The 13,675-nt window shown below is 55.9% G+C and overlaps 1 protein-coding gene across 3 annotated transcripts; it reads right to left on the bottom strand.

Moving 5' to 3' along the window:
- Positions 1 to 527: 527 nt before the first annotated feature.
- Positions 528 to 7,112, bottom strand: PODNL1 (podocan like 1). 3 transcript variants are annotated; one of them, XM_043911260.1, is made up of 11 exons: positions 6,991 to 7,083; positions 6,818 to 6,866; positions 6,452 to 6,679; positions 5,633 to 5,726; positions 5,283 to 5,347; positions 5,022 to 5,131; positions 3,501 to 3,657; positions 3,134 to 3,249; positions 1,817 to 2,474; positions 1,081 to 1,229; positions 528 to 958 (listed from the first exon to the last, which is right to left on the bottom strand). In XM_043911260.1, the coding sequence occupies exons 2-11, from the start codon at positions 6,818 to 6,820 to the stop codon at positions 808 to 810; spliced, it is 1,731 nt and encodes a 576-aa protein (XP_043767195.1). In that variant the 5' UTR covers positions 6,821 to 6,866; positions 6,991 to 7,083; the 3' UTR covers positions 528 to 807. The 3 variants fall into 3 exon arrangements, with proteins under 3 accessions (XP_043767195.1, XP_043767194.1, XP_043767196.1); XM_043911259.1 differs by having other exon boundaries at positions 6,818 to 7,112; XM_043911261.1 differs by lacking the exons at positions 3,501 to 3,657; positions 5,022 to 5,131 and having other exon boundaries at positions 6,991 to 7,084.
- Between the last annotated feature and the right edge of the window lie 6,563 nt (positions 7,113 to 13,675).

Below are 13,675 nucleotides of genomic sequence, written 5' to 3'. Positions count from 1 at the left end.
CAGGGGGCTGATGAAGAGGTGCCTGCCACAGGAGCAGGCTGGCAGGGAGCGTGCCCATGAAGGACATGGTCTATGCGCACACTTTGCAGGGATGTGTGTGAAGGCCCGTGTGTGTGTCCTTGGGGTCTGTAGTGCACCTGAGGGCATCTGTGTGTGTCTCTCCAGCTGGTGGCCTTGGGTATATCTGGGTTTACACACAAGGTCAGTCCTACATGGTGGTGCCTGGTGACCCACGTGCATCTCAGGGCCTTGCAAGGCAGCCCTGCCGCTCGTGGGCCCCAGGACCTGCACTAGACTGCCGGACCCACTTAGCATCCCAGAGCTTCAACTTCCGCTGCTGGATACGGCACGATGCCACAAGTGGAAGGGCACCTGGTCTGCGGTGAGCACTTGAAAGGGCTAGGGGGGTTTTTCTGTTTGTTTTTTGGTCACGCTGCAAGGCATGCAGGATCTTAGTTCCCCAACCAAGGATTGAACCCACACCTCCTGCAGTGGAAGCGTGGACTCTTGACCACTGGACCATCAGGGAAGGCCGGGGCTAGGCTTTATTGTTGCTGGCAGTGGGGGAGTGTCCAGCAGGGCCCGAGTTGCCTGTTCACCCAGTGTGCAAGTGGCCTGCTCCCGTCCCCTGGGTTCCCTTGTGCTGGGTGGTGGCCCGTCGCAGTAGCCCCGCCAACACAGGAGGGGCAGGCCCAGCCCTCCAGGCCCAGGAGAGCCAGGTCGAGGCCCTGGGTGGGCTCTGTCTCCTTAGTCCATCGCCCAGCAGAGCCCCAGGGGTCTGGGCTGCTCTGCCAAGCTCCTCTAGGCTCAGGGGCCTGCTGCCCGTGGCCGACGTGGGGCTGTGGGCGGCAGGCGGACCAAGACTGGCTCCAGGTTCCCCGTCGTGTCCACTACGCGTAGGTGCAGGAGGCCCAGGAAGGCCTCAGGTGCGATGCTGGTCATGTGAAGCCTGTTGGCCCTGGACCAGGAGACGGGTGTGAGGGCACGTTCCAGGGGAGAGGCCCACCTGGGCCCGCTCACATCCCTTACAGCCCTCTCCTGTCGACCTGGAGTTGCCTAACCCGGCCACCGGCAGGGTACCTGAGGAAGAGGGCACGCAGGCGTGGTGTGCTGAGAAAGGCTTCAGGGCCCACGTGGCCGATGCGGTTGCCCTGCAGGTGCAGCTCCTCCAGGGCCTCGGGTAGGTCAGGGGGCACGAAGGACAGCTGATTGTGGCTGAGGTCCAGCACCTGGGCAGGCAAGCAGAGATGGCGCCGCGGTGGCCCCAGGCCCTGGGCCACGCGTTCAGCCAAGCCCCAACCTGCTCCCCTCCCAGGCCCTCATGTACACCCAGCCTGGTTCTTCTGCCCCCTCCCCCGACCTACTTCATAGCTGCCAAGTCCTGCCCTCCACAGAGGTAAGCTGAGTCCCTTCTGGGGCAGGCCTCATTCTAGGTGATGGGGGCCCAGACAGGGTCCCTACCGTGGGAGCCACTGATGCAGTTATCACTCACAAAGACAGTATTGGGTTGACCCAAAAGTTCGTTCAGGTTTTGCCGTAACATGTTATGGAAAAGCCCAATGAACTTTTGGGCCAACCCCATTCTTCCCTGGTGGCTCAGGCAGTAAGAAGCGGCCTGCAATGCAGGAGACCCGGGTTCCATCCCTGGGTCTGGAAGATCCCCTGGAGGAGGGCATGGCTTCTCAGGGCTGGTCTACACTCAGTGAGGGCTCTCTTTCTAGCGTCTCAAGGCTTTCCAGGGGAGGAGCTGGGCAAGCAGGCAGAAGGGTGAAGGAGCTGCCCTGGGGATAGTATGGCCAACCAGCCTGCCCCTGACCTGCAGGGCTTGCAGCTCATGCCAGGTGCCAGGCCCGATGTCACCCACACGCAGGCGGTTATGTGCCAGGCTGAGCTCCTGGAGCTGGTGCAGGCCGGCCAGCGGCTCCGGCTCGAGGGCCCGCAGCTGGTTGCGCTGCAGCCGAAGGGTGTGCAGGCCAGCGGGCAGGCCGGAGGGCAGCTGGGTCAGCTGGTTGCCAGCCAGGTCGAGGCTGCGCAGGGCCCGCAGCCGGCGGAAGGCCCGGAGGTGCACGCGGGCGCTGGCCAGGCAGTTGTAGGCCAGGTTGAGCTCTGCCAGTCGGGGCGTGGAGGCCAGGTCCCGGGCGCCCAGCGTGGCCACGCGGTTGTGGGGCAGCACCAGGGCCCGCAGGCGGCGGGGCAGCGCCTGGGGCACTCGGTCCAGCCTGTTGCCGTAGAGGTGCAGCGTGTGCAGGCCCCGCAGCGGCCGCAGCGCTCCGGCTGGCAGCCCCGTGGCCCCCAGCTGGTTGTGCTGCAGTAGCAGGTAGCGCAGGCCCCGCAGGCCGCCCAGCCGGGCCGCCTCCACCCAGCGGATGCGATTCCGGCCCAAATGCAGCACGGCCAGGGTGCGGGGCAGGCCGGCGGGCACCTCAGCCAGCTGGTTGTGGGACAGGTCCAGGTACTCCAGGCTGTGCAGCTTGCTGGCAGGAGAGAGAAAGGTGGCGTCAGATTGGGCATCCAGAGTGAAGGCCCCAGATGGATACTGCAGGGCAGGTTGGGGTGGGGGGAGCTGAGGAGCTGTCCTGAGAGATGTCTGGGCTTTCCAGGTAGCTCAGTGGTCAAAAACCTGCCTTCCAGGGGAGGAGGAGATGCAGGTTCAATCTCTGGGTCAGCAAGATCCCCTGGAGAAGGAAATGGCAACCTACTCCAGTATTCTTGTCTGGGAAATCCCATGGACAAAGAAGCCTGGTGAGCTACAGTCCACGGGGTTGCAAAGAGTCAGACATGACTGAGCATGCAAGCACACACCCGAGAGATGTAAGGTGGAGATTTCAGTTTGGGGGTGACGAGCTGAGAGATCTGGGCAGGAAGTAAGTCTGGGGTGACTAGGTCAGAGTTCTAAGTCTGAGAGCTTCATGTGGCAGCTGCGATGTTGGGTAATAAGACTGAGGCACCAGGCGGTTGGAGGCAAGGTGCTTGGCCAAGCCTGGTACACAGTAGGCACACAGCAAATGAGACCTTGAATTGGCCATAAAGCAGGGGTGGTGAAATGGAGACCTGGGGCTCCCAGATTGTAAGTCCTCAGACCCTCCTGCCAGCACGAGCCTACACCCCTCTGAGCCCCTGTCCCAGGCCCCACCTGAACGTGGTAGCATCCAGGCCACTGTCTGTCAGCTGGTTGTGCTGAAGGTAAAGCTCACGGAGGTGGGTCTGGCGGCTCAGGGCTCCTCGGGGAACCTTGGAGATGAGGTTGTTCTGGGGAGGGAGGCGGGAATGAGACCGAGGGTCCAGGGCAGAGAGCAATAGGGAGCCACAGAGGGCTCCTGAGTAAGGGACAGGGTGTTCTTTTGAGCAGGGCTGCTCAGAGAGAGCCTGTGAGCTACCCATGCCGGAGGAAAGGACCCAAAGGCACTTTTGACTGCTGGGATGACAAGGGGTCCCCCAGAACAGGTGCAGGGGCCCCGAGGGGCATGGGGACATGCGGGCGGTCAGCGGAGGACGGGCACCTGCAGGTGGAGCCGCTCCAGTGAGGGCGGCAGGCTGGGTGGCACGTAGCTGAGCTGGTTGCTGGAGAGACTGAGGGTGGCCACCGCCTCGGAGCCGCGGAAGGCGTCAGGGGGCAGGCCGGCGTTGCTCAGCTGGTTGTTGTGGAGGTACACGGACCTGAGGGGAGCCAGGCTCCTGCCACCAGCCCGGCCCCGGCCTCCCCACCACCCTGTGCCCCAGCTCAGGGCAGGCTTCAGTGTGTGTGTGTATGTGTATGAGTGCATGTGTGTGTGTGCGTGTCAGAGTGTGTGTGTGCATGTCAGTGTGTGTGTGTGCATGTCAGTGTGTGTGTGCATGTGTGTGTGCATGTCAGTGTGTGTGTGTGTGAATGCATGTGTGTGGGTGTGTCAGAGTGTGTGGGTGTGAATGTGTGTGCATGTCAGTGTGTGTGTGCATGTCAGTGTGTGTGTGTGTGAGTTGTGTGGGTGGGTGTGACTGAGCATGTGTGTTAGTGAAGGTGTGTTGAGCATACGTGTGAGTTTGTGAGTATGTGTGAATGTGGGTGTATGCGTGTGTGAGTGTGTTGAGTGTATGGTGTGTGTGTGAGTGGGTCGGTGGGTGTGAATGAATGTGTGTGAATGTGTTTGACTGTGTGGGTGTATGTATCAGTGTGTGTGAGTGTATGTGTGTGTGGGAGTTGTGTGGGTGTGATTTGTGTGGGTGGGTGGGTGTGACTGAGTGTATGTGTGAGTGTGTTGAGCATACGTGTGAGTTTGAGTGTGAGTATGTGTGAATGTGGGTGTATGTGTATGTGTTGTGTATTGTGTGTGAGTGGGTGTGTGTGTGTGAATGAGTGTGTGTGACTGTGGGTGTGAGTGTGTGTGTCAAAGTGTGTGTTTCAGAGTGAGTGTGTGTAAGAGAGTTGTGTGGGTGGGTGTGACTGAGTGTATGTGTGTGAGTGTGGAGCATACGTGTGAGTTTGAGTGTGAGTATGTGTGAATGTGGGTGTATGTGTCTGTGAGTGTGTTGTGTATGGTGTGTGTGTGGGTGGGTGTGAGTGAATGTGTGTGAATTTGTGGGTGTTTATGTATCTGAGTGTGTGTGTGTGAGTTGTGTGGGTGGGTGGGTGTGACGAGTGTATGTGTGAGTGAGTGTGTTTGGGAGTTGTGTGGGTGTGATTTGTGTGGGTGAGTGGGTGTGACTGTATGTGTGAGTGTGTGTTGAGCATACGTGTGAGTTTGAGTGTGAGTATGTGTGAATGTGGGTGTATGTGTGTGTGTTGTGTATTGTGTGTGAGTGGGTGGGTGGGTGTGAATGAGTGTGTGTGTGTGACTGTGTGGGTGTATGTATCTGAGTGTGTGCGTGTTGAGTGTTATGTGTGAGTGTGTGCACTCTCCAGTCTGAAGCATCCGGGCCGTGTCTCCCCCGCCACCCAGAGCCTCCCCAGGGTTGGCTCATGACCCCAGTCAGACCCCAGGGTGCAGAGTGACCCCAGGCCTACCCAAGACCCGGCGGGGCCTGGGCTGGGCCACGGGCTGTACCTGAGCGCCGGCTTCTCCCCGAACGTGAGCGGGAAGATCTCAGTCACTTCGTTGGCAGCCAGATCAGCGACCCGGAGGGAGCGGGGCAGAAACTGGGGGGCCACAGAGAGCTGCGGGGGCACAGCCGCAGTGGTCCCGGTGGCACACCTGTCCTGCGCCGCCCCGCCTGCCGCCCGCCTCCGCGCAGCGCTGCGTGACCCCAGCCGGCTGCGCCCTTGCCGACCGGCCTGGGGCGGGCTGGGGGCGCGGCGGGGCGCTCACCTTGTTGTGGGCCACGTAGATGTGCTGCAGCTGTGTCAGCGACTCGAAGGCCTCGTCGGGCAGGCCTGTGCGTGAGGCGGGCAGTGAGGGGGCCCTCCTGGCGGGGGGCGAGGGCAGGGGGCAGCCCGTGTTCCCGTCCGGGTGGAGGTTGGCAGAGGCTCCTCCGGCCCCGCCCCCGCGTGTCCTCAGAAGCCACAGCCCCCGCCCCCCACCCCCTGAGTTTCCATCCTGCTCAGCAAAGGGCAGTTCTGGGAACTGCCGCAGAGCTGCCCACAGACCCAGCTGGGGAAGGAGAGGGCAGCCGGGACCGGGCTCTGGAGGGGCCTCCTCCCGTCATACCCCCCCCTCACCCTCAGAGGAGATGAGGTTGTTGTGGAGGTTGAGGGTCCGCAGTCCGCTGAGACGTGACAGCTCGTTGTAGGGGAGCTCCTGGAGCTGGTTGTTCTGCAGGGCAGGCCGGGGTGGGGGGCGACATTCACGCCCTGACCCCCGTGACCCTGGGCCCCCAACAGATGGCCCCACGCCCTGCTTCTCAGCTTCCCATCAGCCTAAGCAGGAAGCCCCGACGCCCCTTCACCCTGTTTGTTGTTGAGTCGCTCAGCCAAATCTGACTTTTTTGTGACCGCATGGACTGTAGCCCACCAGGCTCCTCTGCCCGTGGGCTTCTCCAGGCAAGAATACTGGAGTAAATTGCCATGCCCTCCTCCAGGGAATCTTCCTGACTCAGGGATTGAACTCCTGTCTCCTGCTTAGCAGGAGGGTTCTTTACCACTGAACCTTCACCCTATACTTGATCCCAAAGGCATTACTTCGTAACAACCCTGTAACAAAAAGACACTGGCCCCCCAGTGCCCCATCCACCCCTACAATTGACCCCGGATGCCTCATTACACTTGACCTCAAGCAACCCCGTAATCAGCAGACATTGACCCCTCCGACACCCCTAAGCTCTCAGCCCCTCCCACTTTTAGCATCTGTGCCCCCCACCTCCTCTCACCTGACTCCTGCACAGACCCCTGCGTGCTCATCAAGACCAACTCCCATCCGTGTCACGACCCACACGCCCAGCACCTCACCCCTGCACGGGGACCCCGCACTCTGAACCCCAGCACTCCACAGGCTCCCCCGTCCACCCTGGGAGCCGCCCTGCACCCACACGCCGGCCCCACCTGCAGGGAGAGGTGCTGAGCAGCCCTGGTGATGTTGTCCGGGAATACCCGGAGGTCCAGGCCGTCGCAGTCCACCGTGTCGGGCCGGGGGCAGGAGCAGCGTGGGGGGCAGGCCCGAGGTGGGGGCTGGGAACTCTCCCCCAGGTGGGGGAAGGAGGCATCATCCTCCATGCCAAGGGCGGGTGGGAGGCCAGGCAGCAGCAGGAGCAGCAGCAATAGGCTCAGTCGCTGGGGGTTGAGGGGCAGGTCAGGGTGTCCCCGGGCTGGGCACCGGGTCACCATGGCAACGGAAGCATCCCCGCCTGGTGGGGGGTGTGCAGCAGGCAGGCAGGCCCCACCCTCAGACCCACCCCCGCCCCACCTTACCATAGCCAGCCCCGCTCTGCTGTCTCGCCCGAACTGCTGACCAGGGTTCCTTAATGGAAACCAGGCGGTCACCTCTGGAGGTTGTGCTGTGGCCGCCACCGCCCCCCATCTCACACAAACCACCCTCCTTTCCCCCAGCCCGTTCCCCCAGGGGCTCAGGGGAGCTGGCCCACCCTTTCCCCGCCCTGCGGAGGGCGGGCAGGCACCGGATGGGGTGGTGAGGACCGGCCAGCCCATCCCCTCAGTCCCACCCGCCTCCCCCAACCACCCCAGCTCGGCTTGCGTAACCTCGGCCAGCCTGGGCCGGGCCACAGGAGCGAGGAATGCTTGGGGGAAAGCTGAGATTCGCCCTGTCTGGTATTTGGGCCGACCGCAGGAGTAGGGGTGGGTGCAGAGGAGTGGAGGACACTTCAGGGCCCAGGAGGGTCCCCAGGGAGACGGGGCTGGGAGCAAGGGCCAGGGCAGACCCGGGCTCAGCCTGCCAGTCCAGACACCAGCCTGGGGCGCTCCCAGTCAGGCCTGCCATCTGGGCCCCTCCTCCCCTCTGCCAGCTGGACTCACTGGCAGCCAGACTCCCCCTGTACCCAAATGGCCACAGCCGCCGCCGCCCAAGAGGAAATTACAAGTATTGAGGCACCAGCCGTGTGGTTAAGGATGTGCGCTCGGTGGCAGCCTGCCTGGGCTTGAACCTGGGCCCTGCCACCTCTCCTGGCCTTGGTTTCCCACTTTGCAAAGTGGGGGAATGGTGGTCTTGCCCTCCTCAGAGTGGTGTAGGGATTAACTGAGAGAATGCATAAGAAAGAGGTGACAGAGGTGACTTCCCTGGTGGTCCAGTGGGTAAGACTCTGTGCTCTTAACACGGCGGGGCAGGTTCGATCACCGGTCAGGGAACTAGGTGATCCCATATGCCACAACTAAGACCCAGGCAGCCAAACAAATGCATGAATGTGTGCGAGAGCTTGGTTGCTCAGTCATGTCCGACTCTTTGTGACCCTACGGGCTGTAGCCCGCCAGGCTCCTCTGTCCGTGGGGTTCTTCAGGCAAGAATACTAGAGTCGGTTGCCATTTCCTTCTCCAGGGCATCTTCCCAACCCGGGGATCGAACCTGCATCCCCTGCATTGGCAGGCAGGTTCTTTACCACTGAGCCACCAGGGAAATCCAAATGCACGAATTAAAAAAAAAAAAAAAAAAGACAAAGGTAAGATAGCGCCCAGCACATACCAGGCCCTCAACAGCAGAGTGGCAGTGTGTGCCGAGGGGTGAGGAAGCCCATCTCTGCCCCAGGTCCCATCCCCTGAGACGCACCACTTAATGGCAAGATTTCAGACAAGTCATTTTCCTGCCCAAACCTCAGCTTTCCAACACATAACATGAAGATGACAGAAGATCCTTTTTCAAAATACTGTCATAAGACAGGGACTTCCCTAGCAGTCCAGTGTCTGAGACTCTGAGCTCCCAATGCGCGGGGCCCACATTTGATTCCTGATCGGGAAACTGGGTCCCATGTGCCACAACTAAGACCTAGAGCAGCCAAATAAATAAAATTTATTTATTTATTTAATTTTTAAGAAAAGAGGCTGTCACAAGATGAAAACCAGATAGTGGGGAAAAAAATAACTAAGCAACTGCCCCAACAGTGCTCAGCTTGGATGGGAGTGGCTGATGGGCTGCTTAAAGGGCATGATGGAGGTTGGGGTCTCTCCAAAACAGACGGAGATGAAGATTTAGTGCCATTGCCTCAGAGACAGCAGCTGTAGGGGAGCAGGGATGTGGCAGAGGGAAGGAAGGAAGCAGTTAGTAATTGATGAGATATCACTGGAGTAAGCAACTTGCCCTGGAACTTGTCAACTTTAGCTCTCAAAATCCTGCATCCCAGGAACACTCAGTCCTGGGCACACTGGGATGGTTGGTCATTCTCACAATCAAGCAAATTTTCACCGCAGGCAGCTGGAGCTCAGTCCCGAAAGGGAGCCCTGGGAGATCAGAGTCATCCCACACCAGGGGTGAGAGAGCTGAGGTATTGATCCTCCAACTCCCTCCATTGGTCACTGGTTGAGGGCTACCCGCAAGGGACCTGAATTCCCTGGCAGTTTGGGTAGAGCAGGTTCCACCCCCAAAGAGATATTAGGGACTTCCCTGGTGATCTGGCGGTTGAGAATCCGCCTTGCAATGCAGGGGATGCAGGTTCGATCCCTGGTCAGGGTACTAAGATCCCACATGCCATGGGGCAGCAAAGCCAATGAGCCAGAAGTACTGAGCACAAGCACTCTAGAGCCCATGACCCATGAGGAGACCCCACATAACACAGTGAAACTCCCTTGGTGGAGCAACAAGACCCAGAGCAGCCAAATATAAATAAATAAATATTTTTAAAAATAAAGAGGTACGAGATGTTTGCTGGTGTGGCCCGAGGAGGGCATGGTAAGCCCCAGACAGAACCAACTGCAGAGGGTTTGGGGGAGGGGTCGTCAAGCCACGGGGTGATGGAGGTGAAGTGCATCAGGTGGGTGGGAAGAAAGGACCACGACGTGGAAGAATGATGGACAGAGGGTGTCTGTATTATTAATCCCTCTTTTACAGAAGAAGAAACTTGGACCCAAAGAGGTAGTCGTTTAACCATGTTTCCTAGGGCTGTGTGGCCTCGGGAAATGGGACGCTCAGGGCTAGGACAGAAGATAGGACTTAGCTTTGACCAGAAGAGAACAACAGGCCTCCAAGTTCTCCATGTGGGACTGACAAGCACTAGCTTGGACGTTGTGTAGCAGCTTCTTAGTCTCCCTAACAGAGTAATTAGAGAGTAATAGAGTAAATAAAGCCCCAGGGTGTTGAAGAACTACTGATCTGATTCTAGCCACAGGGATGTGACAATGAGAACCAAACTATTAATATGTGAGTTTCTGGCAGGAAACTCTTAAAGATGCAAAGGAATAGAGAATCAAGCCAAACTAACTAATACAAACCAGGGTACTTATTAACTCATGAATAGAAATGTTGAAGGGGTGTCCTTCAGGCATAGCTGGTTCCAGGGGCTCAAATGACATCTTCAGTATGGAAACTCTCTCTACCTCTCAGCTCTACCAGCAGGCTCCTCTGTGTGGTGCCAAGATAGCCCCAGCTTTAGTCCAGCTGAAAGCCCCAAGGTTACACGTCATTGGTCTAGCATTGGTCACATGTCCATCTGGAATCAGTCCCTGTGGCTAGACAGATGGAATGTGATGATTGGTGGGGAACATAACCACCACTCTTGTGAATGACCCACAGGGCTTATCTTCCTGCAACAAACCCCCTTCTCTGCACTGTGCTGTGCCTAGCCGGGTTCAGCCCATCCCAGCTCTGCCCTGCCCAAGAGGGAGTTCTACAGGGGTGGTAAAGGAGTATGGTCTACGAATGTGGAGCCTGGCAGAATCAAAACGCGTGTAGGATTGTGTCTGTATGTGTGGGGATGTTTGCATGAGGAGGGGGTGTTGTTGTCTCTTGGTTTTCCTGGGGCTCTGATCTCAGAGTAAGAGGACTGTGGAATCAGGGGTACAAAAGATAGTTGCAGGAACACCATGGGAGCTAGGGCAGCAATCTGACCTCATTTTGTTGTTCAATGTTTTTTTTTTTAATTAAAAAAATTTTATGTATTATTATTAGGCTGTGCCAGGTCTCAGGGGCAGTACTCGAGATCTCTAGTTGCAGCACAGGATCCTTTAGTTGTGGCATGTGGGATCAAGTTCCCCAGCCAGGGACTGAACCCTGGCCCCCTGCACTGGGAGCATGGAATCTTAGGCACTGGACCACCGGGAAAGTCTTGATGTGGCGTCATTTTGGGGTGGGGGAAGAAGGGGCAGAGTTGATGTGGGAGGGAGTACGAAACTGATGGAAAATGTGGTTTCCCAATGAGAAGAGGAAAGGAGGGGTCTTAACTCAGTACCAGTTAATGATCCCAAGGCTAACCTTGGACCTGCCCCTCCTCATCCTCTAATATCATCCAGTCTTGACTCACAGGCTAAGGCCAAACTCCTCAATCAGCCTTCATCTGATTGATAAGCCCCTCAAGATCTGGACCCAATCCATAAAACTAACTGGTACTTAGCCAGGCCTTGTGGCTGCCTGGAATAAAATACTACATTTCCCAGGTTCCCTTGCAGGTAGACAAGCCCTTGCTGTTGTACGGTACTCAGTCATGTCTGACTTTGCGACCCCATGGACTGCAGTCAGCCAGGCTCCTCTGTCCATAGGATTTTCCAGGCAAGAATACTGGAGTGGGTGGCCATTTCCTACTCCACGGGATCTTCCCAACCAGGGATCGAACCCGTGTCTCTTGCATCTCCTGCGCGGGCAGGTGGAATATTTACCATTGCCACCACCTGGGAAGCCCTAGACATGGCCATATGACTATGTGAGCAGAAGTGAGATGTACAACTTTGAGGAAAGGAGGGTGCCTTATTTTCTGATGGAACATAGACGTGATGGCTGGAATGCCATCAGCTATCTGGGACCATGACTCTGCCTTGGGACTAGAAGCCTTGAATGGTGGAGCAACAAGACATTGTAGAAGGAAACTGGATCTCACATACCATGGAAGACTGTGCGGTCCATGAACTGACCCATGTTTTAATCCCCTCCTATCGGCCCTGTTGGAGAAAGAGGGATCACATGCCCTAAATAGTGCAAACACATGATAGCCCAGCACATGATACCTAACAGGATAGATGAGATCATCATCAGTTAATTGGTCACACATACTCACAGGCCGGAAGTGGAGGAGGACACTGAGCCACCAGGTGGGGGGTGCACTCAGGAGCAGAGTCAGGAAGCAGGGGCTACAGGAGACAGCCTTGGTAGTGACAAAAGTGTGCGGTAACCTCTGGTTCCCTTCCGAGGATGTGATTGGCTTGTTTGAATAATCTCTGACTGCCAGAGAGGTAAAACGCATTAGGTCGAGGGCCAGATGGGGGGCGGCTGCTCTGGCTGATAGAGAAACAAGTCAGGTGGTTGGGGTGGGGACAAAAGTGGAGAAATTCACACTGAAGTCTTGGGGGCCCTGTGAAAGTCAAGGAGGTCAAAACAGCCCGTGGAATTTCAGGCCTTTCCACATAACCAACACCAGTTATCTTGACCAGGAGAAAAAAATAGATATCTCTCTTGGTTAGCCATTTTTATTTTGGATTTAAAAATTTCTTTATATTTTTTATTTTTACTAGTTCTCCCTCCCAACCCCCCACCCCTTTTGGCAGGGAGGAAGGGATGCAACCTGCGATTTGCGATTTGCAGCATCTTAGGTCTCCAGCCAGGGATGGAGTCTGTACTACCTGCAGTGGAAGTGCAAAGTCCTAACCACTGGACCACCAGGGTCTAACATTTCCTCTGAGGTTCTACTTTGGTTGCATTTCACAAGTTTTTATATGTAATGTTTTTGTTATCATTTGGTTTTGTGTTCTTGAAATTCCATATATATATGTGTGTGTGTGTGTATATATATATACTTTTTTTTTTTTTTGGTTCCACAGGTCACTTAGAATTGTGTCCCCTACCCACCCACCCATCCTTTTAAAAAAAAATTATTTATTTATTTGACTGCACAGCATGTGGAACCTTAATTCCTGACCAGGGCTTGAGCTTGCACCCCTGCATTGGAAGTGCAGCATTCTAACCGCTGGAGTGCCAGGGAAGCCCCCCCACCCACACTTTTAATAACTGAATCGAATCCTAGTGGACACAGAAGAGATCCACAGAGGTGAGAACTGGAGACATAGCATGGATGCTGTTCGCCAAGAAGAACATGTAGAAGGAGAAGAGAAGGGAGTCAGAGAGAAGACCTTGAAGGATCCTTAGGTTTGAGGTGTGGGTGAAAGAAAAGCCCTCGATGGCCATGGAGAAGGAGGGTCAGAAAGGAACCTGAAAGTATCTGGTAAAACAGAAGATGTGGGCCTTCCCTGATGGTCCAGTGATAAAAGAATCTGCCTGCCAATGCAGGGAATATGGGTTCGAGCCCTGGTCCAGGAAGATCCCACTTGCCGTGGAGTAGTTAAGCCTGTGCCGCCACGACTACTGAGCCTGTGCTCTAGAACCCAAGAGCCACACATTTTTGCACCCACGTGCAGCAGCTACTGAAGCCTGTGCACCCTAAAGCCCATGCTCTCCAACAAGAGAAGCCCCCAGAGAAGCCCATGAAATGTAACTAGAGAAAGGCTGAGTGCAGCAATGAAGACCCAGAACAGACAAAGATAAATAATGTAATTCATTAATTTTAAAAAACCCTGAAGATGTGCCTGCCATGTACTGGTTGGTGATGGTTCGTTGAATGTGTCAAATATAAAACCACATGATAACATTTTATTGGTTCATGGGACACCCAGATTAAATATTCTTCCTGTGCACATCTGTGAGGGTGTTTCCAGAGGAGATTAGTGTCGGAATCAGTCGTTTCAGTAAACCTGATGACCCTCCCCACTGTGCCTAGGCATCATTCAATCTACAGCATCCCTGAGCAGAACAAAAGTTGGAGAAAGGAGACAATCACGCCTTTTCTCTCATCCTGCCTGCTTCAGCTAGGACATCGGTCTTCTCTTGCCCTAGGACTGGGAGGTGCACCATCAGCTTCCCTAGTCCTCAGGACCCAAGCTGGAATAACACCACCAGCTTTCCTGGGTCCTCAGCTTCCAGACAGCAGCTTGGGGGCTTCTCATCCTCCAAAATCACATGAGTCAACTCCTCATGCTAAATCTCCTCTTACTTATATAGATTTTACATACATAAAATGATATGCATATATGTATATATGAAAAAATATATATAGTAACTGTATTATATATACATAAATACTATATATACACATATTAACACATACAATATTTTATATACACACAATA

This window comes from Cervus elaphus, chromosome 9, assembly GCF_910594005.1.
Source record: "Cervus elaphus chromosome 9, mCerEla1.1, whole genome shotgun sequence".
NCBI classification, from domain to species: domain Eukaryota; kingdom Metazoa; phylum Chordata; class Mammalia; order Artiodactyla; family Cervidae; genus Cervus; species Cervus elaphus.
The sequence above is the reverse complement of the archived record's forward strand: the minus strand, read 5'-3'. Positions and strand labels throughout refer to the sequence as shown.